Below are 27,898 nucleotides of genomic sequence, written 5' to 3'. Positions count from 1 at the left end.
CAACGCGGCGCGAGAAAGAGGAGTTTGAACAAAAGGGGAAGTGTCGCGTGGCACCATGTGTGAAAGCTAAAGTATACAAGGTTAAGGCAGAGAATGAAAATGAAGGAAAGGTCCAAAAATTGTGTTATCGTAACAAGCAGTCAGTGTGTGACCTAATAGTACAGATAGTATGTTTAGTATCCATGCTTTTGGAAGTCCAATCTATTTTGGATTGACTTTGTGGAGCCATGCATATCCAAGAAAGATCTCTTCTCCTCCTAATCCGGTGATCAGGAACTTGCAGATGGTGTTTCTTCTGCCTGTTTCTATTCATTGGTAGGTGTAATGTGTTATTTTGTTTTTTCCTCCATGACTGATAGTTCCATTCACCTTTTTGTATGTGATGGATGTAGCAAATTTGCTTAGCGGTTAGCAATGTTTGGTGGAAAACTTTGTATCCATAAAGTTGTCTGTTGCTCCTGAGTCTATTAGCACTTTGGTTCCAATGGTTTTTTTTGCCATAGCATGGTATCAACTCATAGTGAGTTTAAGTTGATTGTGGCTATCGTTACAATGGTTATTTTGGACAATACCAACATTGGTGTGGGTTGTCCTTTTTAAAACCCTCTTTTTCCAATTTGTCAATGGCTCTGGCACAATCAGATTCATTTAACTCTCTCTACATTTTAAGAATGTGAGAAATCCCTTTTCCATCTTCAACTATTATTTCTGCCTTATCCCTTTCTACAATATTTGCAGATTTGGTTCTTCTATCTAGTTATTTTCCTTTCCTCTTCTCCAGACATAAGTGTGAGATGTGCACTTGTTCTTTGCACAGGAAACACTGTTTATTGGATTTAGCCATACAACCTCATATAGTCACCTGACCACAGGGAGTTTATAAAAGCAAAGTGGACCAGCCGGGGATTGAACTGAGAACCTCTGCCTGTATATGGTGGTGCTCTAACCAACTGAGCTACCAGCCCTTGTACTAATGTCACTCATGACATATGTTATCTAACAAGGCTAACAGGCTTTGACCTTGACTATTCTAACACTGTTATATTTTTGGGTTGTGTGGAGGAGCAGAGTACATTTTAAAGGAGGTATGGTTGTATAGAGCTTTTGTATACAAGAATTAGACTTTTAGGCCACTCTTCCCTGCTTTGACCACAAAGCAAGAGTTAAATTTTAGGGCTATTTCTCCTGTTTCCATTTTCATTATTGGGAGGGCAGCACTTGCCACCCCTTTTATGTTGCAGTTATGAATGTTATATTAAAGTCTGCTTCAAAGTCTGCCTATTTAGGGTACTTTGCTGCTCCAGTATATTCCTTAAATCTAACTTTTTTCCATGTGGGGGCTGCTCCTTCTTTCATGTGTGGGAGAGCTTCAAGGGCTTTTGTTTTGTCTGAGTTGTAGATGGTGCCATTTAAGTATGCTTTGGCCAACAGCATCCATCTGTTGGCTTGGTCTAGCATGCCATCAAAGTTATCTATCTGACCAAATTTGGTAGGTTTGGGTGTAGCAACATTTTCACATATTGTATGGTGGTGGTGGTGGTGGAGATGGATGTGGGTTTGATAAGGTTAGGAGTATCTGCAATGTGGGAGGTGGTATCAGGTTGCTATCTGTTGCATATTCTTAGAAGTTGTTTTTGTGCAGACTTTGTCTATAACCTTAGGTAGATTGTGTTGGGTTCTTGGTATAAATTGTAGGTGGCTCTGTGTAGAGATCTATCCAGTGTGTTCCTTTTCCTCGCAAAGTTTTGTTGTCTTTTTTGTCCCTTTCACTGGGGGAAAAATCCTATGTTTTATAATAAAATATTTGAAAAGCACTCAAAGAATAGAGACATTGTTTTTTTGCATGTTTGTTTAAATAACATTGGAGATTTTTGGTTCAATATTTTTTCAATGTTTTCCCTAATGTTTCACAAGAAAATGTTCAAAAAAAATGAGCAAAACACCTCCAATGTTATGTAGAGAAACAGGCTAAGAAACAAAGTTTCTGTTTTTCAAGTGTTTTACAAAGAAAACATGTGAAAAACACTTGAAAAACATAGACTTTGTTTCTTAGCATTTTAAAACTATATTTAACAGGTCAATGGTGCCAGACTGAAAGCACTGTTTGGTATAGGCAATAAGTTTTGTTGACTGTAACAAAAAGGCTCTGGAAGACACAAATGAGTGACTCAGTCTTTCAGTAAAGAACTGTTATATTCTGCTAACCTATAAGACACAAATGAGTGACTACTGTAGAATCAGTAAAGGTGTAGAACATTAATCTAGGGAATATATCTCACCTCAGTCTTTCAGTAAAGAACTGAGGTGTAACTCTAAGGTAAAAGCTACTCTATGCGCGACTTTTGATTATGTAATGTATCATGTAAGCAGTATCCATTTGTTACAATACACAATTTCCGGACCTTTAACTTTCATTTTCCTTTTTAACTTTCTTCTGTAGTTTTTACACACTGTGCCATGCAGCACTTTCCATTTTGTTCAAACTCCACTTTCCCACACTGCGCTGCCTTTCTTTATTTCTAACTACAAAGTATCTCACACAGTGGAGCTGGTCACATGGGCTGCACCCTATGACATCATCAGCCACTGCTTCCATCAACTGTATAGTACATATGTACAAATAACCTGTAGTAGTATAAATACCCCAATAGATCCAGGAGACTCCTCAGTGAGTCCTCCTGTTGTTTACCCACAACTAACTTGGTCCTATTTTAAGGGGTAGACACTCTCACTCACTTCACTACTGCCTGTCTGTGTTACGATAACACAATTTTTGGACCTTTAAATTTCATTCTCCTCTTCAACTTTCTTTTGTAGTTTTCACACCCTGTGCCATGCGGCACTTTCTATTATTGTTCAAACTCCACTTCTCACGCTGCACTGCCTTTTCTATTTTTAGATACAAGTTTCTCACACAGTGGAGCTGGTTACATGGGCTGTGCCCCATGACATCATCAGCCACTGCCTCCATCAACTGTACAGTACACATGTACAAAAAAACTGTAGTAGTATATATAGCCCAATAGATCAAGGAGACTCCTCAGCGAGTTCTCCTGTTGTTTACCCACAACTAACTTGGTCCTATCCTAAGGGTAACCACTCCCCTCACTACCTTTGCAGCTTCGTCTGAGTTGTGCGCCAGAGTAACTAAACTCTTGGTTGTTACATCTGATGAGTTAGGGACCAAGGTCTGCAGAAGGGCCTAGCACACGAGCTAAGTCAACTCCCAACCTTGTACTCCGTTCCACTCACCACTCCATGTCTGCACTCCGAACTCCATTCTTCCGAAAGGTCACAGTTCTGGCAGTGGAGAGTCATTAAGAAAATAAAATTTAGAAGTAAGTAAGGTAGCACAACAGGTAAATAAATTGAAATATAAATAGTTGTTTAGTTCAAAAGACCACAGTTGATGGATCTGGTAAAGCAGGTTAGACGGATTGAGAGGATTAAGTGTGAATGAATGAGGCAATGATAATATCTATTAAAGGCAAGTCTTCTGGAGTGATATGAGTTGGTTTTTTGTTGTTTTTTCAAGTGTGTTTGATGACAAATCTTTCCAAGCAGGTTCAGTGGTCTGATGGAAATGTAGCCGTACGAGATCTCACACAAGATTGTTAGTAGTGGTTAGCAAAATATAGTATGCCTTGAGGCAAATCAGGGAATGCAGTTCACAAAATTCTAGAAGAGGAGGAGGTATGGAGGTGGAATGGAAAGGCTGAAGGGGGCTGAAGTAATTGTTGTCGTCGATAGAACCACATAGGTCATACATTGTGCCAAAAAAAAATTGGTAAGCTCGGACTTCGCACTGAACAACCAATATGTTTTGCACAGTTAGTTGACACACCTGCTTCGGGACCAGGAACTGTAGGGCACATTACAATTTTTGTCTTATAAAGGACTGGGCCTGCACTGTAAGTCATTTTGGTCACACTTCAATTTGAAGACAGGACAACTGTGCATGAGAGACCAGGCACGACGGTGGAATGAGGAACCAATAACGCCAAAAATTGAAATAGTGTTCAGTATTTGGTTAAAAAAAGGTGATCCAACGACATATGAACATATACGCATAAGCTCATACTTTCACGACCTCATCGCTACATATTAGAATAGTACGTCTTAGAGTCCATATCATGTAGTCTCGAATCAAGAAAGATGGCATCCTGGTGCTAATATCCATAAGGTCCTGGTTGTACTTGTAATTGCGTTCCTGATGATGTTGTGCATTCATAAGTGGTGAACATAACCAAAAGATGCAACGCAGCGGCATAGAATATAAAAGCGGTCCTTGCTCGACGATTTCCAAGGATCGATCGGGTCAACCCAAGAACTCCTCTCTCCACCGGGTTCAGTGCTTGGTATGCCCTGGCCGCTTCCTGCTCATGCAGCCAATTATGATGAGAAAGGAGGATGGCAGTTTTTAGATCACTTACACGGCCACGGAAAGCCTCAAATGGATTCATGGCTTCCTCGTATCGTGCACGGTATTTGCTCATGTCATCGCCACCTGATGGTGCAGGAAGCGGATCCAGTTGCGACACAGGCCTGCTGGCAGCTTCTTCTCGATAGCTTTGCATATACCGGACTTTCTCGTACAACTTAAGATTGTCCGCCTGTAGAGACTTGATTTCGGCGCGCAGTTCGGATATCACCTGGAATTGCTTGCGAAGCTCCTGTGCATGCAACTTGGTAAGCGCAACTGCAAACGTCTTGCCATAAAAATACTGACATCTTCCAACTCCGCATTACGTTGCCGGAATCGATCTCGCTGGCTCGTGACAATGGGTAATATTGATGTATCTGCTGAGGAAGTGAAAGGTACAGGAGTTGATCGTGCAGGAGAATCCTGCGATGAACCATGTTTAGCTAATGCCTGACTTATAGCGACCGATACTTCGCTACGCACGGTGATTTTTTTCTTCAGGTCCAGACCAGCTAAGACATCATTCTGGCCTGCGCTTGCTTCCGAAGTCAAGGCACCATCACCATCAGGTCTGTGACTGTCCATTGACAAGAGATCATTTTCCAACTTCTCATTGAGATCCTTTTGCTTCTGCAACTCCGAACTTGCTGCAAAAAGTTGCTCCCGAGTTGCCTGAAGAGATTCCTCAAGTTCGTTGTGCATGATCTCATAACACTTGAATATCAACATGTGTACAAATAAATAGAAGAATGGCCATACCCGGAATTTTGTGAGCTCATCAAGAATCCGCTTATTCTTTGTAGCAAGAAGAGCTTCCAGTGATTTGCCACGTTGAGCGTTGGCCTTATCAGCATTGGGATTGGGCAGATGAACACCCACATCATGGTCATCACCATTGACTTGACCATCCTCATCTGCATCCTCATCCATACCGCCGAATTCGACATACTTATATTGAAAGCTCAGCGCTTGTTTACGAGAGGCCATGAACGTATGCTTACTTGCATGATTTGCAGTTCGCGTTTGATTTCGTCGTAATCAGCATACTGCCGTAGCCGTTGCTTCAGTTGCTGAACTTCGCTAACCTAGTTATCATATATTAACTATAGCAATGATGGGCTGAAATGCATAGTACCGACTTTGTTCCGAACATCTTTTGATATCTCTTCGATCTTCTTGCTGGAAGCCAGTTGAACCTCTGAAGTAGTCGCTTTCTGTGCCTCTAGAGTTTGCGAGAGACGATCACATTCAGATTCTAGTTCCACGGTACGTGACTCAAGTCCCTTAACACTGCGAAAATCAAGAATTAAACACCAGCGTATACAAATACACAAGTTACCCGCAATATAAATGGACTTACCGGTCGGAGGTTTCGCTATCAGATCGCAATGATTCAATTTCTGCACGTAGAGCTTCCTATGTCAGAATGTAAACAAGCGTGGTATAGGCTAAACTGGAAGGATACAGACGTTACGTTGTTCAACAGTGGCTACGCGGCTGTTAGCGCGTTCGAGGTCTGCCATAATCATGTCAACTTCGGCCAATCTTGACACTACCTCTTGGTCTGGTACAGCGCTCTTAGAATGACGTATCCCAAGTACTATGGCTTACATACCTTGCCGTTGGCTTTGATTCATGAGTTTTGCTTGGTTGGAATCGTTGGATACACGTAAGTCGCGGAGCTGATTCTTGAACAGTGTTACCTGACGCTGCAAGTCCTGCTCGCTAAGTCGATTGTTTAAATCAAGGCAGACAACGTGTATAAGCATATCAATGAAACTTACCGTTCTTCGTAATTTCTCATTTTCTCGTCATAAGTTGCATTCAATTCGTTTTCTTTTTGCACGACTTTCTCCTGGATCATATCTTCCATCTATGTCCAAAAGTGGGTCATGCGTTTACGCTCGGGACAATGCTACCCATGACTGACCTTCTGCTCTAACTGCTCCACCTTAGCTTCCGCTTTCTTTTTGGCTGACTCGAGACTTGTGGTTTCATTCACCCGTTTTCTAAGGTCGGTGTTCTCTTGACGCAACCGCTGCAACTCAGCCTCGAGGTCACGAGCCTCAGCAGCTTTCACAGTTTGGTCCTACAACAAAAATTCAGTCACGAAAGAGGAAAGACAGGCAAACGGCGCACTATAGCAGCTTCCAGCAAAGGGTATGGATCAGGCGCTTCTGCAAGGACTTTATAAACGTTGAGAAAGGCATTCTCTGAAGATTTGGATCGTTTCGTAAGATTATCAATCTCCGTTTGGTAGGCTGCAGCAAATCAATTACTACAACATAAAGTGAACACGTGTCATGGAACGAACATTTCAGCAAGCCCTTGAAAGCATTGACCTTTTCCTCGTCGGGTATTTTCTTAAAGTCTAGAGCTAATGTTAAGAGCAAGCCAGAATATGAAGACGTGAAGACGTGCCCTTTGTCCGGTCAGCAAGTGCCTTACGGCCCACGACACTCTCCTTCTGGTTCTCAACAAGCTCGATACCCTGAGCATCCAGAGTCTTCTGCAGCTCTGACAAGTTTATACCTAGAAACAGCGCGTTTCAGCAAGTATTCGAGTGTTTTGGGTGCCCACAATGCATCTTTACTTTTCCATGTTGCCAGAGCACCAGAGAAGTTCTGTTCAGGAGTTGCCATGGTTTGAAAGGCCTCAGTCTCAATACTAATGGTACAGGAAGCGCTATAGCTTGCGCAGTCAGAATGTGGTCGTGACAGTTGGATGTACAACGTTAACAGCCGTTACCTCATTTGTGGATTGAGGTTAGGGTTTCAAGTTTACTTCTGAAATTTACGCGGACCTCTGCAATTCGTTCTATTGCAGCCTTTTGGTGAAGCTCTTATACGAGGTATCCGTCGCTGGGCTCCTCGTTGTGCGGGAATCCTTTCGCGATGGCCATGAGTATTCTCCGCCAACCAATTCGAACTTCGCTGAAGCGCACCTATTCAACCACACGACCCTTCGTACCTCCTGCAGCTCTAAGGGACATAGACAATGCACCCAGGCAGAGAACAAAACCCAGACCTGAATCTCCTACCTTCTACACCGCCCGTTCTCCTTATTATGACCAACTTAACTCACTGGAGTCGGCCATTCAGTACTCAAGGAGCGCCTTGACAAAGTTCCAGCTTTTACCCTTGCCTGCTTTTGCACGAGATTCTCTACCTCATCTTCACCCTGTTTGGATGGATAAGAGGGAAATGGGTGATGCTCTCAGTTCGAAGTTGACGACTTCGCGGTACCGTCGCGTCACGCAACTACTGAACGAGCTTAACGACCACAGGCGGATTGCTCATGCGGCAGGATGCGAGGATTTAGGAGAGGGGATCGAGAGTATAGTCAAGTTATTCGAGAAGAAAAATCAGGAGGCTATTCTGGCAAGGGGGAAGAGAAAACCTGTCAAATTTGACAAGTATGGTCGATCCTACACGCTGGGTAAAAGAAAGACCAGTGCTGCTCGTGTCTGGATAATACCTATAGCGAAGCCTTCCGCTGTTCCGCAAGGACAGTCCCAGACACCTGAAGAGCAACAACCAGACAAGTTGGATCTCACATTGACCGGTTTAGAGGACGTGTTCAGTGATCCAAAAGCAAAGCCCACTATCCCCGTGACACCTGCCACTGTGCTTGTCAATAACGTTCCTCTTGCACATTACTTCCCAATCCCAGCCGACCGTGAGCGAGTGATTCGACCCCTCAAGCTTACAGGCCTCCTTGGAGCATACAACGTTTTTGCCATCGTTCGTGGAGGTGGAGTTAGCGGTCAATCCGGCGCCGTAGCTCATGGTATCGCAAAAGGACTTGCGGCACATGAGCCTGCAATTGAAATGATTCTGCGGAAAGGTATGTCTTTTATATTTCTTACAGAGTTGTCTCGGGTTGATACTTTATTAAACAGCCAAATTGATGAGACGCGATCCTCGTATGGTTGAGCGCAAGAAAACGGGTATGGCTAAGGCTCGCAAGCGGGTGTGTTGCTCTTTAAAAATTATTCTCGCCCTTGGGTTACTCATTCCCTGTCATCATAGTATACCTGGGTCAAGCGGTAATATTGTCTTGCCTCGCTGTCTTCATTTACACTTCCCACTTGAATATAAAAATACACTAATGCCCGTTATTTCACGCGTGAAAACCTTGCACTATTCATGATTAAGGATTTGATTAAGGTCTAATAAAAACAAAAACAAAAACAATAGAATAAAAATATGACAGACAGATACAACTTGAAAAGGATTTAACAGTCCACCATTAGAAACGCTACCCTCAGAAAAAGCAAAATGCTACATTAAGAGGAACATAGCAAACCACCTCAAAAGTTACTGGAAGTACACTTGCTGGGCTTCGGATTGCGCAAAACTTAGATTACAAGTAGGGCATTTGCGTTGACGGGTTGATATACGAGCGTCAACACACTCCTTACAAAAGGCTGTAAAAAGTAACATATAAGTACCTCCAAAACAATGTCAAAATGGCCAACACTCACTATGCATGCATTTGGTAATAACCGTGCTCCGAAAGCGTTCTTTGCAAGTTGAGCATTTGAGAACACTCTGTTATCAGAGTGTGAAAAACTGGTGTACTGAATGGGTCACTGGACACACCATTAATTTCTCAATTTCAGCCTGTAGCTCCGCCTCCTTGTGCGAGCTAGGCCCCGCACTCATCGACTTCAATTTCGTAGCTTGCCGGTCGAATTCCTTCCTCATACGGTGCATCTCTTCATCTAACTTCTTCACCTCGGACTGCTTTCCCTGGTAACCCTGCTCTTTCTGCAATGCAAACGCGCGCGCCTATGACACAACGTTAAATCGATGAGAACGACAAACCATATACATGTGACTGGAACATACCTCAGCACAACGTTTCCTCTCAGATTCCGCGCGATATTTCCACTCCGTAACATCTTTTTCTAAAGCAGCAATCTGAGTAGTAAATGTTTTGCCCGCTTTACGGAAAGTGACTATCTCCTTTTCAAGATCTCCCTGCTCAAATATTCAAAAAAAAATCCAAATTCGTGCTGAAGAAGGAACAAGCTAACCACTTGAGCGTTTAGGTTCTTCTCGGATTCAAGAGCTCTATCTATGAGTTTTGCTTGCTTTTCCAAGTTTCTGGCAATATTCTTGCGTTCACTATCGATAGCTTCCTTAGCTCTCATTGCAGTGTAATACTTGTTATCCGACTTCGCTTTCTGTTAGTGATAATAAATCAACTAGAGAACGAAGAGGATAATCTTCATACGAGCGTACTTCGGTTATGGCCTTAGACAACCGTTCTTCCAAAGCGCCAAGGTCTGATACCTTGCTGGAAAGCTGGAGATCCAAGCCCTCCCAAGCAGACGATAGCCTGTCAATTTCTGCATAAAGAGATGTCTCGGCCTAGATGGTGTGTGTAAATGTAACTGTTTAGCCGGCATGTATCACACGAATACATAGACATACCTGCTTCTGTTGAGTTTCCGATAATTTTAAACGTCGAATCTCTTCCTCCTTTTGCTGAAGCTGCTCGGATAGATTTCGCACTTCCGGTGGAGCGGAGTGACCAAATATTGAACGGTATTGTTCAAGCTGCTTCATAACACCAGCCAGCTCCTGGCGTAACTCTGTTTCGTTCTTCACATGCTGTACTATATCCGGATGGTCTTCTTGCAAAGAGGAAAGGGACTTCTCTAAAGCAGCTACCTTGGCCTCTGCATTCCTATTGTTCCTCGTTGGTATGCAGACAATGTATCAAATGAAAATTACTTACTGAAGTTTGCTTTGCATATCGTCAATGTAGCTCGTATCATCGACCTTGTCGCCAAAGAAAAAAGCCAAAAGATCCTCATTCCCAGTGCCTACTGCCAGCTGCGCCTTAAGCCTTTTCACTTCGGATTCCAATACACGAATTCTTTCCTGCACGAACCATTAGTTATCGGACGTCAAACGGGATAAATACGGTAGGCAGACCAGGCGGGATTCGGACAATGTTTTGAGCTCTTGGTAAGATGTCATTTTCACACTGTCCTTGTGTTTTCGTTCACTGATCTCAGCAGCGTGCTGTTCTCTTTGATCTCGAAGTCTCACGTTATCGCTATCTCGTTTTGCCAGCATAGTTTTGAGCTCTTGATTTGCCAATCCAGCTGCAGCCTACAGGAAATGAGCATTTATATAACTTGTCAAGGAGTTGTGGTGACTCACACGGGCTTCTTCCTCAAAATCTTTTCGCGAAGCTTGCAGTTGGCTCAGGCTGTCGCTAACCTTCCCGAATTCGACTGCACTCTCGGCGATAGCATTCTCTAGCCTAGAAGCATGGTCCAAGAGTATCTTGAAATACGGTGTCTCGGCTATACTTTCCTCTGAAGGCGACTTCACCTGAACGTGTCTAGGTTAATAGAATAATTTTAGTTTCATTCTTTCACTAGGTGCGTACCTCGAGTTTCAGTGAATGGATTTCACTTAGTAGGCGAGCGTTCTCTTGCTCCAATTCTGTGACCCGACTATCTTTAACCTTCACCGCATCTTTCAGTTCTTCGAAGTCCGGTGGATGTTGGTCATGGCCATTTATTGGTGGATGCTGACAATGCATCAGAAGAAGCACTCGGATAGTTAGACTATTCAAAACTCCCACCAGTTAGCTAAACCACTCACAGGAGGAGATGCTTGCTTTACTTTTACATCACTTGTCTCTTCATCCTTCACTGGCAGCTTCTCAACAGGTGCTTGACTTTGCATTGCTTGAACGGTATTACTACTTCGCAGCCGGTCGACACGAATTTCTGACCTCACTAAATCTTCATGATATTTTTCTTTCTCAGATTCGAGGTCACGAAGTCTGGCTCGAATCAATTCTATCTCTGACCGTAAGGCAGAGCACTGATAACGTTCATCTGCCTGTGTGATAAATGTGTATCCTAGTACTCACCTCTGTCTGTGATTTTTGACAGCGCTGATACGCTTCGTTTTGTATTGTCGCAGAACGCGAGTCGCCGCCTAGCTGAAGGAAGCTTGTCACAAGTTTTTGAGTGGCATGCATATTTTTCTCTAGTGCGGCTTGAAGCCCATATTCACCGGACACATGCCGAGTTAGATCGAAAAGATCTGTATAATGGAGCATTTAACCAAGTAATACCCACCAATCTAATATTGCACACACCAGCGGTCTCCACCTCGACTTTGGGTAATTGTTCAGGTTGCGCCAACGTCTGGATAGTGTCGACTAGCTACACAGGGAAAATTAGACCAGATTCTGCGAACTGGTGAGTGTATTTACCTGCTCCCAGCATGCTGCGATGGCGACTAAACCTGCCTCACACGTACTCTTGCGTTGTTCAAGTTCTACTATGCGAAGCTGGCTCCTCTCATGCTCTCGAGAGTAGTGCTTCATTCGCCTGTAGATAGCTTCCTTGCGAAAAAGCTATGGCACAGTGATCCAGGTCATCAGATTGTAAAGGTTAATGGGTGGGAGGTAGTTTCACCTCCAAATTGTCGGTGTCGGTGGGTTCTTCGACACTCAGGTCTGTACCGTTTACCAGAGGACTACCATTCACACCTGTCAATATCCTCTTCTTGTGCTGTTGTGTCTCTCCATCGTCAGTAAATGGTCTCTTTTTTGAATCCATTATATGCCAAAGGGCCGAATAAACAAGAGTACAAGTGAGGACAAGAGTGGTCCTTGAACTTGGTGTTGGGAAGGAGTGATTTGTCGGCAGAGGTGATTGTTCAAACTCCGCAGACCTTTTCATTATTGTGGCACCGCACAAACCAAGTTGAATGGAATCACAACTCGAAAGTACTTGCCAGTGAACTCCACTCATTCAGAATAAAGGACGACTCTTGCGGCATAACCACTTATACAGCTACTATACATGGGTAGCGATCAGAACGAAGTGTCTTGCAAGGACTGCCGAACTTTCAGCATTGATTTACAAGTAGTTCATGGATGATATCATAATAAATCGCTAACTTGTCGTTTGCTCTCCTGAGGTGCTGCCGTTTTCTATACCTTAAAACCGTCCCATTCCATTTGTTTCCGATTCAGACTCACGAGAGACGTTTTTCGTGAGTCCTTCGAGTTCCGAAAACCCTTTACGCAGGACGTGCTTAGCGTCCACGAGGATATGACTATCGTGCACATTCATCTAGTAACCTACAATCTATCGTAAAGTCCCCAATTTGTTGGCTTCCTTTCTTTCCTCACATAATTTTTTCTCATACAGCTGGCAAAATCCCCATATTTCTTGACTGTTCCACAGAGAGAGGAACTCATCTGATGTTTGTCACGAGCGGCGTGATCATAAACCGAGGAGTTTCATTTTGATGATTGTTTCCACTTCTACGATTTCGCAGTCCGCTTTCTCGCCATTCCCTATCTGAGTCTCCACGCACGTAAAGTCCATGGGCTGTGCGTTATCGTGAATACATGTTCTATATCTCAGTCAAATGTGTACTTACTCTGTCAAGAACAGTCATAGGTTGATCTACAAATGAACACATTAGAAGGTGTTAAAGAAAATCCAGTTGCAGAGCACTCACGCCAAACGGCTGTGTTGTACATAATTCCCTGTGCGGCACTCGCAATGAAGGCCCGTAACGTCGACAGATCGGGCTTATCATCTTGCCCCGTCTTTGCCACCACCACCAAATATGCCTTTCCAGGATTATTCAACGCTTCAGCTTCGGGTATCCCTGCATATCGTCCTCCCATAGGAATAAAGCCCTGTTTAGTAAAGGGGTGACGTTCCAACATGTTCAGGCGAACCTCCCCGTCTAAGACGTTTACTGGTTCACATCTGTACACGGACAAACCAGTTGTTTCCCCAGATTCTGGCGGATATGACGACTCAATTAGTGCAAGTTTGTGGAATTTACTTGCAGTTCCCTGGTTCGCAGGAGTTATCTTTGTGCCTCGAGGGGCAGCGGTATGGTCTCCATATGCCTGCACGACTTGACCGAATGGAGAAAATGCCTCCGGTGTCAGTGGGAGCACTGGAATGAATATTTCAGGTTCAGTTGCGGCCTCGGATTTTGAGAAGACTAAATCATGCTTGACATCCTGGTCTGGGATATCATCTGTCGCGGTTACGACAGTGCTGGTAGTCACGTTTGGTAGTTGAGAGCCAGCCCTTCTTCCGTTGACCCTGATCCGTTTGATCCCTCCATCAGGATGTATCGTGAGCCTTACATGCGTGTAGGATACACCTTCAACATTTTCTAGCTGGAAGAAGTGTTGTCGATGCGGTCCCAGTTTCACTCGAGATAAAATCGGTGTCCAAGATTCTTGATCAGTTGGCACATCATGCGTGCTCGTGGTAGCATCTAATTCGCAACTTTCCGGGAAGTTTCCTTTGAAATGGGCTGTGTCTATTTCTGCAGTACTGAGAAGTCCTGCTGCGCCCCTGGAAAATACGATCAAGATCAGCATCCACAAGCTTTGATGAGAAAAAGAAGTACGAGAGAGGATACGGTACAATTTAATCACGACCCAATCCTTGTGACCCTTCTGCCTGCTACGCTTAGTCTCCCATCCGTCGCCCATGTCCTTTCCTAACAGTGCATCATAAAACATTAATCAGGATTATGATTAGTGCCGATCATTATATAGGACTTTATACCTCTTCCAGGAAGAATCAAGTTTGACCCAACTCCAAAATGTTGATCAGATGTAAACACAACACAACCCCCCGCAAAGACATGAGCAAGATCAAATATCTCTGAGGGATCAGAAGGATGGATCGGAGAAACATGCCCATAAACTCGAAAGCGAGCCTAAAAAGTACAATTTAGTAGAGATCGCCTTGCCTTGGTAGAGAACGAACTTACAATACCACCGTCTGGATACATGTTCAGCTTGACATATTTCACACCCGAAGTTTCAGCTATCGTGAACAGATGTCTTGCGGACGGTCCGAGAGGTACTTTCGGTAGAATTTCGAACCACTGTTCTTTGTTAGAACATTTTGGTCGAGAGCATATCACGTGGAATTACCTTGGCATCATCATGCTTTGGGTCTTCACTCGCAGAGGTTATAAGTGCTTCAACAGAAACCTCCGGTGCCTCATTGCCTATTAACTAATCAATCCATCAAATGAACACCAAAAACAGGCCATGTACCATTGAAATGAGCAGTGTCAATATCAAAACCGAAGATTGTGCCGGCAGTCCCCAGTTTAATGATACACCTTCACGAATGAAATGAAGACCGATTAAAGCAATCGCAGAAAGATCAAATACCAATCATATGTGGGGTTGTGTCTTCTACTTTCCCATCCACTGAACAATGCACCGTTAGGACCGAATTGGCCTTTGAGACTGGGTGCGGGCTTGAAATCATTATCAGTCGGTGCAGCAACTGTTATTCAAGGTTCTCACCTCTACCAAAAGTAGATTAAATGCCTTTGCAAAGAATTCATCGGATACCGACACAATCTTTCCCCCAAGTGCCACACTGGAGAGCTCTTCGTATACCATCAGTAAGGTCTCACGCCTTGTACTAATTTCCATACCAGTTGCAGCAGAGAAATAGCTAGAAAATTCCTGCAAGGGGATGGCCTCGTATGAATTGGACATCTTGTAGTTAATTTTGATTGAGCTTTAGTTGTGAGGGAAAATGTTGGGAGTCCTAATCTCTGTCGTACACGGTCGACGTTTTCTCCTCATGGACCATTGGTCGGGCATCAAACCGATACTTCCGACTCGAGCATCCGACTAGTAAAGATAAGAAAACATGGGTGTCTTAGGCTATATTTGGCAACTGTAATTTTCAGCAAGGGAAATCAAATCTCCTATGCTGTCTCCGTCATTGAAAAGTAATACCTGACTTCTGGTTGTTGTAAAATAGCTTGAAGGAAAGTGGAACCAACCATTGTTTGTGATCTTGGCTACCTGCGGTAAAATGGAGCACTCTGAAACCTTCCTAGATAAAGTATACTGCATCAGTCAACAACTCTTTAATTGAAAAGAATAAATCTACACGTGGAAAGATATCGAATCATGATAATTATTAGCATCTTGGTTCATTGCTTGTCCGGCCACGCAACAAGTATAATATGTGTTTTATCTGATTATCACCGTTAGTATACGTTGTTCATTTGTTCCTATTTCAGCGACATCGCCCCTGACAACTACAATCGACGTGTAATCGCGTCTCCAAGCGGAACTGTGAAGAGTGGGTGAACTTACAAACCCCCCCCCCCCCCCCCCCCTTCGATATCAAAGTGCACACGACAAGATAGAAACTCTCAGCTGGCCGGAGGGCCCGAACGCACCACGAGAAGAAAACAACATATACCACGCAGGCCCGCTAATCCCGGACTGGGTCTCTCATGATCATGGAAAACATATTCCGTAGTCAGGTTCCGAAGGGACTGCGAACACCGCATGCCATCGAATCAATACCATCGGAGACATCGGTCGAAAAGAATTGTAACTTCCACCAGTCGTTGGTATTTTGATCGTCAGTATATGTATAGACAGTTGCGCTTCTGGCCTTCAAACCAAACCAAGGTGAGAATGCCTCCGGTAAACGTTATCAGGATCGATCAACAGCGAGCTACAACCACTCTCTTCTTCTCCCACGGATCTCTCCAGATGTCTATTTCCCTGAATGCAGCCACTTCGCGTAGAATACTCTCCACACTCTCCGCTTGCCCTTGACCTACTTCAAGAGCCACGAAAGCGCTTTCTTTAAGCATGCCCTTGATACTGAGAAGTTGGGCAATACAATGGTAAAAAGACAGCCCATCCTGCTGTGCAGCCTCAGGAGGGTCCCCTATCAAAGCGACTGGATCTTCAAAGTCCTTGACAGAAGTCGGAAGCTCGACATATTCACGTTTGGGTATGTAGGGTGGATTTGCTGTGACGATGTCGAAAGGGGGCTTTAACGAACCTAGAAAAGCTGAGTCTCGGATATCTCCAAGGAGGGGAGTGAATGTGTTTGTTTGAGGTAATGTACGTGGCACTTCGTCATACGTAGCAATATTACATCGAACTGCGTTATCAATTGCTAGCTGTATAGCACTTGGCGATATATCCACGCCAATAGCGCGTGTGGTGCCTGGAGGCCAAAGATGGCACAAGAGTAATGGTATACAACCCGAGCCAGTACAAAGGTCCAAAACAGACAAAGGCCTCGTGGGACTGGGAAAAAAACCATTTGCCAGTCGAAGGGCCCAATCCTCCGTCTCGGGCCTAGGGATAAGGATGGGCGGGCGAGTAAGAAGATCCAGCGGTCCAAAAGGTGTAGTTCCTGTAAAACTGTATCAGCTCACTGTGAGTAAGAGTTATTAAAGAGTGTATACCTAAGATGTATTGCAAAGGCTCTCCTCGCAATCTGCGCTGTACCATAGTTGATAAATCAGTAGGAGCGTAAATTAAACCCTTGTCCAAAGCTTGCTTCATCCATTTGAACTCCTGCTTCGCTTGTTCACGTCCGAGATGCGTGCACAACGAAGCTAATAATCGCGCCATGTGGTCAAACATAAGATATCATGACTTCGAGTTCCCTGTTCTAATATGTCCGTGTCAGCGTACGACTTACTGACAGCTGCTTGGGTTACTGTGATTGTCCAAAGACAACTACAAATCCCACTCGACAGCTTAATTCAGCCTAATCGGTGACGGCCGAAATTGACACGAAAAACGCGCCGGCACCGGACGGCAGACATTGGTGCAGCAGACGCGCTTTCTACGGAGCAGAACAAAGGTTCCAAACGGCCGTTCATAGAATCCACGAATAGCGAAAGAGTCGCGGAAAATGGGCTCATCGAAAAGGTCTGACTTTGGAGCACCCCAGAAAAGCCACAGCCTTACATACATACCGCTGAGAAGACGTCGACATGACTTGGAAGCACGAGGGAGAGTGATATGCCATACCCTAGAATCTAACGCTACTCATAGGGTCCTGTCTCGAGATCTTTGCTGCTTTTTATGCTATTGGGATGCATGAGGATGGGACATCCAACGTAAAAAATGCTGTCAAATCTGAGCCTGTTGTCTAGGCTGCGAGTGGTGATGGGCATGGCCTTCAAGCGATGGCCCCCCTTATGTCGTATCCAATGTCAGTGATGATGATTGTTATGTGGCGTCCATCATTATTACCTCCTAGGTTCTTCGTCAAAGACAAGTGAAGTACCTCGAAGATATGAAGCTATAAGTACTAGAGTAAATTGGCAGGCACCCAACATAAGCACTTGTAAGTAATGGTGAAAAGGAGCAATTGCCAGCCGTGCGGGGAGCCCGATGGCCCAGTCAAGTCAGATGGCAAACCCAGGCATGCCGTCCGAAGCCGCCGGCTAAGGATAATTCACCATTTTTACGTAATCAGCTTGTTATTTCCGCACGAAATTTCTACTCATGGTGTAAAAGAATCAGCTGGACATCGGTTTGCGGGCGAACAGCCGACACACTTTCCCTTGTCTTCATCGTCACGACCAGCTCTACTCGCCATTCCCCACAACGGCCAGCGCCCTATCTTCTGTTATATGTGCTTTGCACCTCGACGTTGCATATGAACTCGGCAACTCTCACTGGTTCCCATAGTGGGTCCATATTATCAGAACCTCCTACTCTATCTGGTCTAAACACTATCTCGCCTGTCTATGTTAATCCAGCACAGATGACACAGAATGCGCAAGCAGGTCCTTCCTCTTTACACCCACAAGGAAAACGAAAAGTATCTGCCAACGGGAAGCGAAAGCGCATTGGCACACCCGACGAAAGCGGTGACTCCTCATCGCAGCAGCGCAAGAGCAGAGATGGCCCAAAGAAAAAGAAAGCTAATCGCGCCTGCGCCCACTGTCAGAAAGCCCATTTAACGTGCGATGACTGTGAGTATCGCTCGTCTGTCAGCTTTGACTAGGCTCGTTGACTTTACCCAACGACAGCTCGACCTTGTCAACGGTGTATCAAACGTGGTATAGCTAGCAATTGCACCGAAGGTCACCGTAAAAAGGCCAAGTATCTCCTGGATGACGACGAACTAGGTATGCGCTGGCCTGGTGTGCTCGTCAGAGTCTTTTGCTGATCACGTGAGTTAAGTAGAGCAAATGAAGAGGCATACTTCCTCCGCACCTGAAAACAATACTGAGTCGGCCTCGGCGCCTCCACCGGCGTGTAATCAAACTCAATTTCCTGTAACATCATTTTACTGATTGGTTCCGTTAAAGCAGCTGAACCTTTTCAACCTACTGATCCTCTATTCAATGTCACCTTCGATCCCAACTTCACCTTCGGATCCGAAGCTGCAAACCTGGAATACTCCATCCTATCAGCCATTCTCGGCAATCCTAGTCCTCCAGACTCTGCGACAGCACCTTCTCCACCCCAACCGCAATATCCCCCAACCATGACTAATCCGGCGTGGGCCAGTGATTCAATGCAGCCTCCATATAGCCAATCGCAAATAAATGGGACTAACGGGTACGGTTCCTCATATAGCGACCAGCCTCAGCTGTCAATTCCGCCCTCAGAGACAACTCTTTCCTCAGCAAGGATGTCCCCCAATTTCCTGTCTTCTTTCTCCCCGCCTACTCAGTTTCAACATCATCCACAACGTCAGTCGTCGCAGGACCGACTGCAGTATCCACAGCCATATCCCCACCATCAGCCGCAGCCACCCCCGCTACATGCTGTGGCGCCACGCTATCCCCGCGAGAATTCCATTCCCGTTCCTGCAACCTCGGCCTTCATTCGTGCCGCATCAAAAGAGGCTGGTCCTCACTCTTTGCTCTCACCATCGCCGTCACACCCATCTCCCTCGTCGTCGAGTTCGATACATCCTGGTAATGGAGACCATCTCGTCAGTAGCCCCACCTCATTTTGTTACTGTTTGCTCATCCTTACCTCAGAGTATCAATGATCGTGTGACCCTGCCATATGACTATACGGAGGGCTATCATTTTCTCATGAAACACCTGCCTACTCGGTACGTATATAACTGTACTCGGATTCTGCAACTAAGTGGCCTACATGGTCGGGATCTGATGTCGAAACTCCTTTGATTCTTTCTGTTGTCAATATGGGATGTGAAGTTTTGAGAAAAACGACATCTTGCGTATTGTACGTGCACTGGCAATATTCCGACCTTCACTCATTGCCTTGCAAATGCCAATGACGGACGAAGATGAGGTGTTTGTCGAGAAATGCTTCCAGAGGTCACTGATGGTCCGTACCTATAATTCATATTCGAAATGGTCATGCGGTACTTACAACGCCACAGGAACTAGAGAAGTTGATATCTTACAGTGGCACTCCAACTGTGGTCTGGAGGCGGACCGGAGAGATCTGCCTTGTTGCGCCTGAGTTTTGCATGCTTACGGAATGGCCGTTGGAGGATCTAGTAGGTCGACGAAAATATATATACGAGGTCCGTCATGAAGTGTGCAGTGCTGCTACCTATTTTGATATTAGCATTCTCCGCTTTTTGCACAGCTTTTCGAAAACCAATCTGTCGTTGAGTATTGGGAGAGCTTTGCGTCCCATGCTTTTGAAAATACGACAAAATCTGTATATTCTCATTGCGTTTTACTGAAACCATCAGGTGCTCCTATTCCTGCGACGTTCTGCTTCTCTATTCGCAGAGATATTTTCGATCTTCCTAGTATTGTTATAGGTAGGTCTTTGTTTCCCTTCTCAAGCTGTCGACTATCGCTAACGGTTCAGCGTAGGCCAGTGGCTTCCTTTGTTATGATTTATTGCACTTATTTTGCTAGCTCGTCTGGTTTTTTGTGTATTCTGAAACGCTTATACTGCATTCGCATTCATACACTGCTATCTGAATCGGACATTCTATAGTATTTTTCATGCCTGTGGATTGTCATACAACAGGTTCTATTATGGATTGAAGTTCAAAGGTTATTAACAATCAAAATAGTCGACTAGTGAAATCATTGTCCTGCTTGATGACACTCGTCTCCCGCTTCCCGCGTACGTACACCTCAAATTCCAACGAAAGAACCAAAGCTCTCCTCGGGTTTTCACACGGACTCTTGAATATTGGCGTATTCGCTCTCGATCCCTGGCTCGATTACGCACGCATGTCCGAGGATAAGGACAGACGAGGCCCCGACGAGCCAGAAGAACGTGCCCAGAGGCGAGGACAGCCACAGAAGGGGTATGCCAATGACAAAAAGGCCTGTATAGAGAGACTTCTGGGTTACAACATGATCGCCAACTTGCATCGGGTCTGGTGCTGTTCATAGATAATGAATGGTTATACATGAGTGATTTATTTCATAGTCCGATTGAAAAAATAACCCTACCAAATCTGTTAATGGCGGCGAAACCTCCGAAGAGGAAGGCAAGTGATAGCAAAAGAAGAGGATTGGCGATACTGTATTTGCGCAATGAGTTGTATTCCATTGGATTAGGCCAATATACGTACACTGCATACACCGCAAGAACAGCTACAATCAGACCATAATTTCCAGAGAAATACCGCGTGTTGTAGGATATGCGCTTTACGCAGAAACATCAGGCGTCTGTCGGTAAAGAGGCTGAAGTTGCTAGACCTACCGAAGTTGCTTGGTTAAAATCTGCTGGTCTCGATATACGATGGTAATCAAAGAACTCCGTAGGAGGTCGTAGAGCACTCAGGCGAGTTTCCTTTGAGATAAATATCAACCTTCAGTATTATACTTTTGCAACGTGGAAGTTTTGCCACTCACTCTGAAGGACTTCATGGCATCAGTGACTCGAAGTAAAGCGTCCATGGCTGTGTGGTGGAACAATAAAGTAAAGAAGAGGGTATAATATGGGTGATGGAGAAAGACGGCGCAGTAGTTGAAAAATACAGCTGGCGAAGGGCTAGTTTTACGAGGGAGGAGTAGAAGCGGTGCACTGTGCACTGTGCCGCAGCCAAACACGTCTCAAAATTGATTGTTGTTGAACCAAACTATAAACCCTCATCCGAACACACGACCTTCATATCATTACAATAGCTGATACTCGTACGAAGGATTAGAACAATGTATCATACTCTGTGGTATAAAAATCTGCTTTTATCAGCAAAAATAACCTGGACGCCATTGTCCGTGCCTGCTATTGTCTACTACCCGGCCTGCGACTATCTTCGACTCTCAATTTTCACTTGCATCTCAGCCCTCTCGGATGGAAAAACGACCGTCTTGTGATTGGTACAGCTAGGATCGACAAAACTAGTACCTGAAAGTCTGTGCATGACCTGGCATTATGAGCATGTCGGGTTGTATAATGAGCATCGATGAAACTTTACGAGTTCAGTAAGGTTGAGAGTCAATCTTGCTGAACTGGTGGAGGTTCACCCTCATTATGCTGTGACCCAACATCGAATATTGAGTCACAACACAACCAGAACATCGCCCAAACACTTAACCATTGACCACCACCTTCTCTGTTACAGCGTACTGCACCTAAACACTTCTACCTCATTCGTGACATGATTCGACGTAACCCAACCATGATTCCAATGAGCGACACAGATGTACAAGATGTTAGAAATTTGGTGGCAAAACAAAATGCAGAGTACGAGATGAGGCAGAAAGCGTTGTTGAAAATGAAAAAGGTGGCGGAAAGAACCGACATACAAGAAGAAGACGTCTCGGTCTTACAAAATCTCAATAATGCCCTACTTACCCGCCAAGAGAAGGAAAGGCGGCTAGGTATGCAACGAAGTCAAACTACATCAAGTAAGCTACTACTACTAGCATCCATTGCAATCAAAGAATACATCTCATGAGCTCCGTAGGATGAACGTGTCCAAGAAATTTTTCAATTTAAGTAATCAACCATGTCAGCATTGGGATCAGAAGTATGGAAGAGAACAAGAAAAAGAGGGGATATCAGATTCTTTAAGCTTGTATGACTGTATTCCGACATTAATGGTGAAAGGCGTTACGGAAACCTGTGCTCTTCTGGTCAGCTTGAGATCCGACTGATGGAGAAACTTCGTACCATCAAGATCCCGGCGGTCACATATTGTAGCCAAGTCAACCCTCTGCATGTGTAAGCAAGTAGTCTTCAAACTATCCCACAAGGCTGAAGAAGTCACCCCTCGTGCATCATTCATTCCCGTATCTTCCATGACACCATCACTATCTTGCAGCACGAGAGCATCCAGTATATGCTGTGCAGCCTCGTCGTATCTCTACAATGACCATGTGAGTGATGGTTCCACAGGAGGTGCAATTAAATAAAGGACGTACGCGAAGGTTTATGCAGGAAATTCCGAGGTTAAATCTGGTAAATTTTCTCCATTAGTTTTAATTCTTCCTGTCACCTGTCCCGTGCGGCGCGGATACTCACCTAGCACGAATATATGCTGGGTTCAACTCAAGCGCCGAATAATAATACTGAAGCGCTTCTTCAGCTTGGCCGTTATTTGCCATTGTCGCACCAACTCTGTTGTATAGAAGCCAGTCCTGGGAGCCAACGTGAATATTTCAGCATTGACAGATCCGCTAGAAGAAAGCAGGCAAAGATTGATGTACCTCGGGACGCACAGCCAGAGCAGTGAGGAAACAGTCTTGTGCCTTTGCATAATCCTGATACCAAGAAAGGGAATTAGATGAGGGAACGTGGACAGTGCAGGACAAGTATACTTCGGTAGTATTCAATAACACCGCTAGCGCTATCTGCACATCAGCATCTACACCATTTTGATCAGCACTGCGGGCCATCGCGATAAGACATTGTATCAGATGACTGAAGAGCTCGGTAGGGGAAATGATTCCATCTTTAGGAGATTGTGCCATGTATTGCTGAACGATATCCCTGTATTTGTCATTCCGCAGCGCCCATTCTTTGATGGCATTATGTGTTCCCATTCGATTACTATCATTGGTATAAGATACCGCAAGAGCTAGCCACGAAGGCAGATGGGTGGGTTCGAGTTCTAAAGAACGTTGGAGAGCTTGTATAGCCATCGCCTCCCGCTCATTCTCCTGTTGTTTCACGCCCAACTCGAACCATGCATTCGCATTTGTAGGGTCACGTTGTACAGCTGCTTCCAACTCCAACACGCTCTGGAAAAAGATAACAAGCGGTCGAAAGATGGAGTTTTGTGTTATTAGTTACAGCATGGCTCAAACAACGCGCTCCTTACCTCATAAAACGTCTGCGACTGCCCGAGGTGAACAGCGTGATTGTGTGTTCGTGACGAATCTCCGAGAACATAGGGGTTGTGAGGTTGAAACTGATAGTTGGCAACGGGTTTGATTCCTGTCGCAGTTGCCTCGAACGAATCCCAGTTTTGCTGCATTTCATGCCAGGACTGCGTTTCGCTCATTGATCCTGACACTGGTAAGGGTCCGGTATGGTGTGCTTGCCAATAGCGAGCAAACTCTTCATTTTCTTGACGGAAATAAGACTCGTTAGGATCTTCCTGCCTAACTCCTGTAGCTTCTGCAGCAATGTTTTCGTTTGGACGAGGCCCGAGAAGCCCGGTTGTCTGCGTTGGATTCAAAATTGGGTCCATAGCTCTGCCTTTACCCTTGACATCAACTCCTACCGAGCTTGCCTGCGCAGCATCCCTCTCTACAACAGCATTACCCTCTACAACAACCTCTCCATCCCGGAGCTGTCTCATGAAACCCATGAACTGGCTCTGTTGAAACTTGGGATTTTGTTCCTCTTTCACGGATTCAATCAACATAGCCGCTGTGCGTGCAAGATCGTCTGTCGGCAGAGACTTTTGTGGCGTTTGGTCTTGGAACACTTCAGTATGCGGTGCAATCGCACCGACAGAATCTACTTGATTGAACAAAGATTCTTGAGATTGAAATTCTTTGTCCCACGAGATTTCTGTGAAGAAGACGTTATTCTGATTATAATAACTAAGATCAGTGGGGGCAGAGATACGAACGATCAGATTGAGCAGCCGGTTGCTGGACCGGCATCGGCATCGCAGGCATGAAGTTCATCATCGGGCTCCTGTATCCCGCATATCCAGGACTCCAAGGCATTCCATCTAACAATCAGCATAACGATCCGTCAATATCATGCCACTTGGTTAAAACGTACGGACTAACTTTGAACCCCGGTGTGTAAAGGGGATGCATTTCTATTGAGCTCCTTTTGAATATCTGACTGAGATGCAGATATCTGGGCTGATGTGGGTGCTTGTGATTGATGATTTAGGAAGTCGGTTGCCCATCCAGAGAATGGGTTCTGGGTTAGCTGCGGGGATTGTACGGCAGGTTGACTGTGAGTGGAGGGGAGTGTTTCGTGAAGGAGAGATAAGTCGAAAGGACGGGCTGCGGAAAACTGAGAGGCAGAAGCTTGACCATTTCCAAAGAATCGTGCAACGTCTTGCGACACATCTTGGGTGGGAGCGTTATGTGTCCGGAATGTCTGGCACAAGATCGTCAGACGGGTTCACTCTGTGAGAGATTGAGAACTAACTTGACTAGAAGATCCAGCCTGTCTGGCACCAAAATGATCCTAGAGTTTGACAAAAGTTATTAAAGGGGGTTTTCGTGCGACGCATTACTGCATTTACTTACCTGCTGGATACCTCGGTCTTGATCAAACCTTTTGGATAGATTTTGGAGTGGATTAGAAGGTCCACAGTCAGCACCTCCAACAAGCATTGGCAAAGCCATGGCTATCGAGATGAAATGAGTACTTGTAAAAAATGACCAAGGTTATTGTTCAGTGAACGTGTAAGCACTCCAGGGAACTCTTCCAAATCTATATCCGGACACGAGTTTCACGTGATTTTGACTTTATTCCACCCCACGTAAGCATCTAACCCCTAACCCGACGGCTTCGATCTGTGGAATTACGCAGCAAGCACAGCTGAAGAGACAGAGTTTTTGGATGTCTACCAGAAATAGCGTCTCGATCATGTCATACTGTACTACGAAAGTACATATTGTAATCTATATGGGCAGTGTCAAAGTGTACACTCATGAGTTCGTGTAGAGGTCTGTTTTTTTACACAGAAAGTACATCCGTCGGGTAATACCGTGATCATGATAGTCTATTACAGTAGCGTTACGTCCATATATGCAATCCTACGGATAGGGAGCCTAGTCAAGAACTTTGTGGTGGTGGACTAGTTGGTAGATCCGGATGATGTACCAGCTTTGCTTTGGGCAACCTGGGTGTCCGAGCCCTCGCTCTTGACACGATTGGCATGTGCCTCTGCTATTTGTCTACATTCTGCGCCTCCTTCGGATCGTACTGTAAGAAAAGTGTCAATGTCGTATCACTGATTGATTGAAACGAAATGAGATGGGTTTTACTGACAGTGTCGCTACAGGACATCAGATGGACATCAGATGTGCATTTTGGGATAGATAACGAATGCTTACGTTAAGTGCATCTAATCTGCTGAATGTTTTCTTACATCCTGGACATATATTTGACTGAGGTCTGGTGGTATGTAATGCTTGATGTCGCCTATTAGAAGCACTCAGCGTGGGTAAGAAAAAGCTAGCGCATCAGAAACTCACTTGCAGTCATGTTGGCGCGCAAAACCTTTACCGCAGCCCGGCCATTCACATACATAGGGTCGTTCCTCCGTGTGCGAGCGTAGATGACCTGAGTTTCAAGGTTGCTATTAGTTATTTGAATCTATGAATGGCACTGTATTGAAACAAACCCCGTAAGTTAAACCGTCGCGTGAACGTACTTCCGCACTCAGGTACAGGGCATTCGAAATTAGCTTCATTCCTTCGCCTACTAGCACTGGCAGCCAAGGTAGCTGAAGTCGTCACCTGCTTCTTTTCGACCTGCAAGATTGGTGGAAGGCGCGTGACAGAGCTCGAAGAGTTGTACTGGCCGGGGCCTGCTGAACCATCTGTTCCAGGAGATGGCGAGGATGATAAAGCTTGTGCGTGATTGAAGAGCTCTGCAGAGCTTGGATGATAGTAAGTTTCCTGTTTGGGGCTTCGTGGGCCATCATGATGAGATAGGATAGAATGGGTCTGTGATAGAGGGGGGAGAGTGGTGGGAGTGGATGGGATGGGATAAGGCGAAGGATGGGATGTCTGACGGAACGGCGAGTTGCTGTGACTTCTCCTATACGCGTGACCGGGCGGGTAGTGAGAAGAGTGGGGAGCTGGGTGGGCGGAATTGGGATCAGAGATGTAAGAGGGCTGAGGTTGTGACATGCTTGGAGGGGCGAAGGGAGGGTTAGGATTGTGAGGGTTATACTTGTGCGACTCGTGTTCGGTGGCAGGATGAGAAGGGACGATAATAGAGGAAGACCAGACGCGTGATGAATCAATGTTCATGGTGATGGCGGCAGGGGGTGTGGTTTTTATTATTTAAGCGACGAGGGCTTCGAATCCGTGCTGGTGATAACTGTTCTTTACAGAACGATGCAGCCTTTTCAGGATGGGGATCTGGCGCCTTTTGAAGCACGGAAAAAGATGCACAGCCTCGAGCTAAGTTCCTCGAAAGGTGTTAAAAACGGGAGCTTTAACGAGGACGGAAATAAAGAGATAACCGGACTGGAGATAGAGGAGGGCTGGGGCGTGGATCTGTGAGACAAGGACGCTGCAAGACATTTCCCGAGTGCTGCAGAGAGACCAGTGGAAGCCGGGCTGGGTGGTGGCAGTGCCTAGCTTCAATTTAAGCAGCACCGCATTGGGTGGCTCCAGCTGCTATATTCGTAATGTCGAGATCTTGTCAGATGCTGTGCTCCTAATAGTACTCCTTCTTGCTCTATATCCTTCAGCTATCTTCTGGCGCCAAATGTCTCCAGCTGTCAGACGCGCTGATGTCCACGCCTGTAGATGCACCGTCGCCACCAACGTGGCCGTACACAACAGCAGCTTCTCGCCCAATGCCGAACACGATGCACACAGGCCATCGATCCCATTCCTTTGGATTAGCGGTATCTGCTCCTAGTCCGGCATCGCTCCGCCTCCCTTACGTCCTTTACTCGCTTTTCCAGCACTTCTTCGCAGAACAGCCATCCAATACCAATACCATAGACAAGGGTGTCTCACTCGAAGCTGCTTTCATTTCTCGCACTATCGAACACTGCACAACCGCCTGACTAAATGCTTCTTACACAGCCAGACCGCGTTCACCGCCAGACTCCACCCGCTTCGTGGCGTGCGCGCCTCCAAGCGGGTATCCAATATTTTGTATCCGCCCATGGGGCAGCCAATAGGACTGCTTGCCGTGTGCAGCTGTGAGCTATTATTCACCGCGGCACAACCGGCAACCCTGCTCTTTGCTGACATAGCATCTCAGTCAGCCGCTGCTGGCACCTGCCCGAAGCTCATCTCAAGATCGCTTGTCGCAATTAATGTTCTCCGGATGAACCAGTCTTACTGTACACGATGGCGAGCAGCTCATTCAGTCGGTTATCCGGAAAACGTCGTTCTTGGAGGAGCGAGCCAATCGAAAACATAATATCCCTCGCATTTCCTCGGTGACGACCACCACAGAACATCAACCTCGGCTTCATGTTTACCTGTAACCAATCCCACTCACTTCTCGTCCGAACCGGCCTTATAATATGGTTTCTCAGCTCAGTGTCCTATGTTGGTTATATTTTGTCAT

The 27,898-nt window shown here is 45.5% G+C and overlaps 11 protein-coding genes across 11 annotated transcripts; 3 read left to right on the top strand and 8 right to left on the bottom strand.

Moving 5' to 3' along the window:
* Positions 1–4,116: 4,116 nt before the first annotated feature.
* On the bottom strand, positions 4,117–4,577 carry SERLADRAFT_386864 (uncharacterized protein; the record flags this gene model as incomplete). Its single annotated transcript, XM_007317306.1, has 2 exons — positions 4,117–4,291; positions 4,332–4,577. Coding segments are annotated over 2 exons (421 nt in total), but the record flags the coding sequence as incomplete, so codon positions are not given.
* Positions 4,564–6,126, bottom strand: SERLADRAFT_386862 (uncharacterized protein; the record flags this gene model as incomplete). Its single annotated transcript, XM_007317305.1, is given in 10 exon segments — positions 4,564–4,598; positions 4,616–4,673; positions 4,730–4,846; positions 4,907–5,128; positions 5,183–5,371; positions 5,425–5,508; positions 5,563–5,713; positions 5,784–5,839; positions 5,893–5,987; positions 6,039–6,126. Coding segments are annotated over 9 exon segments (994 nt in total), but the record flags the coding sequence as incomplete, so codon positions are not given.
* Positions 6,127–7,237: 1,111 nt separating this feature from the next.
* SERLADRAFT_465113 (uncharacterized protein) lies at positions 7,238–8,544 on the top strand (the record flags this gene model as incomplete). The annotated part of the gene is made up of 3 exons (XM_007317304.1): positions 7,238–8,269; positions 8,325–8,395; positions 8,455–8,544. 3 exons carry the CDS (start codon positions 7,318–7,320, stop codon positions 8,473–8,475), a joined length of 1,044 nt encoding a protein of 347 aa, XP_007317366.1.
* Positions 8,545–8,550: 6 nt separating this feature from the next.
* Positions 8,551–12,023, bottom strand: SERLADRAFT_448242 (uncharacterized protein; the record flags this gene model as incomplete). Its single annotated transcript, XM_007317303.1, has 16 exons — positions 8,551–8,852; positions 8,910–8,976; positions 9,028–9,216; positions 9,277–9,408; positions 9,465–9,614; positions 9,673–9,801; positions 9,865–10,120; positions 10,172–10,317; positions 10,372–10,551; positions 10,603–10,776; positions 10,835–10,978; positions 11,053–11,277; positions 11,327–11,502; positions 11,558–11,624; positions 11,675–11,818; positions 11,880–12,023. 16 exons carry the CDS (start codon positions 12,021–12,023, stop codon positions 8,743–8,745), a joined length of 2,433 nt encoding a protein of 810 aa, XP_007317365.1.
* Positions 12,024–12,481: 458 nt separating this feature from the next.
* SERLADRAFT_355610 (uncharacterized protein) lies at positions 12,482–15,020 on the bottom strand (the record flags this gene model as incomplete). Its single annotated transcript, XM_007317302.1, has 11 exons — positions 12,482–12,803; positions 12,856–12,881; positions 12,937–13,799; positions 13,872–13,947; positions 14,016–14,169; positions 14,224–14,340; positions 14,390–14,466; positions 14,516–14,583; positions 14,636–14,724; positions 14,774–14,859; positions 14,908–15,020. The coding sequence occupies 11 exons, from the start codon at positions 14,969–14,971 to the stop codon at positions 12,696–12,698; spliced, it is 1,728 nt and encodes a 575-aa protein (XP_007317364.1).
* Positions 15,021–15,760: 740 nt separating this feature from the next.
* Positions 15,761–16,980, bottom strand: SERLADRAFT_465105 (uncharacterized protein; the record flags this gene model as incomplete). The annotated part of the gene is made up of 2 exons (XM_007317301.1): positions 15,761–16,649; positions 16,702–16,980. 2 exons carry the CDS (start codon positions 16,880–16,882, stop codon positions 15,943–15,945), a joined length of 888 nt encoding a protein of 295 aa, XP_007317363.1.
* A 929-nt stretch (positions 16,981–17,909) lies between these two features.
* On the top strand, positions 17,910–20,090 carry SERLADRAFT_436999 (uncharacterized protein; the record flags this gene model as incomplete). Its single annotated transcript, XM_007317300.1, has 9 exons — positions 17,910–18,228; positions 18,286–18,384; positions 18,443–18,514; positions 18,571–19,199; positions 19,249–19,325; positions 19,432–19,564; positions 19,620–19,766; positions 19,832–20,012; positions 20,068–20,090. 9 exons carry the CDS (start codon positions 17,910–17,912, stop codon positions 20,088–20,090), a joined length of 1,680 nt encoding a protein of 559 aa, XP_007317362.1.
* Positions 20,091–20,262: 172 nt separating this feature from the next.
* Positions 20,263–21,245, bottom strand: SERLADRAFT_386842 (uncharacterized protein; the record flags this gene model as incomplete). The annotated part of the gene is made up of 5 exons (XM_007317299.1): positions 20,263–20,591; positions 20,662–20,732; positions 20,784–20,857; positions 20,915–21,004; positions 21,067–21,245. 5 exons carry the CDS (start codon positions 21,109–21,111, stop codon positions 20,377–20,379), a joined length of 495 nt encoding a protein of 164 aa, XP_007317361.1.
* Positions 21,246–21,718: 473 nt separating this feature from the next.
* On the top strand, positions 21,719–22,115 carry SERLADRAFT_448237 (uncharacterized protein; the record flags this gene model as incomplete). The annotated part of the gene is made up of 2 exons (XM_007317298.1): positions 21,719–22,065; positions 22,102–22,115. 2 exons carry the CDS (start codon positions 21,816–21,818, stop codon positions 22,113–22,115), a joined length of 264 nt encoding a protein of 87 aa, XP_007317360.1.
* Positions 22,116–22,254: 139 nt separating this feature from the next.
* Positions 22,255–25,040, bottom strand: SERLADRAFT_448235 (uncharacterized protein; the record flags this gene model as incomplete). Its single annotated transcript, XM_007317297.1, has 11 exons — positions 22,255–22,310; positions 22,331–22,523; positions 22,582–22,615; positions 22,682–22,797; positions 22,867–22,920; positions 22,978–23,400; positions 23,481–24,178; positions 24,240–24,344; positions 24,406–24,727; positions 24,779–24,817; positions 24,880–25,040. 11 exons carry the CDS (start codon positions 24,976–24,978, stop codon positions 22,255–22,257), a joined length of 2,139 nt encoding a protein of 712 aa, XP_007317359.1.
* Positions 25,041–27,162: 2,122 nt separating this feature from the next.
* Positions 27,163–27,838, bottom strand: SERLADRAFT_465082 (uncharacterized protein; the record flags this gene model as incomplete). The annotated part of the gene is made up of 1 exon (XM_007317296.1): positions 27,163–27,838. The coding sequence occupies one exon, from the start codon at positions 27,574–27,576 to the stop codon at positions 27,361–27,363; it is 216 nt and encodes a 71-aa protein (XP_007317358.1).
* Positions 27,839–27,898: the final 60 nt, after the last annotated feature.

The sequence above is a fragment of the Serpula lacrymans genome, assembly GCF_000218685.1.
Source record: "Serpula lacrymans var. lacrymans S7.9 unplaced genomic scaffold SERLAscaffold_6, whole genome shotgun sequence".
Classification (NCBI taxonomy): Eukaryota; Fungi; Basidiomycota; class Agaricomycetes; order Boletales; family Serpulaceae; genus Serpula; species Serpula lacrymans.
This window is presented reverse-complemented; position numbering and strand designations above follow the sequence as displayed.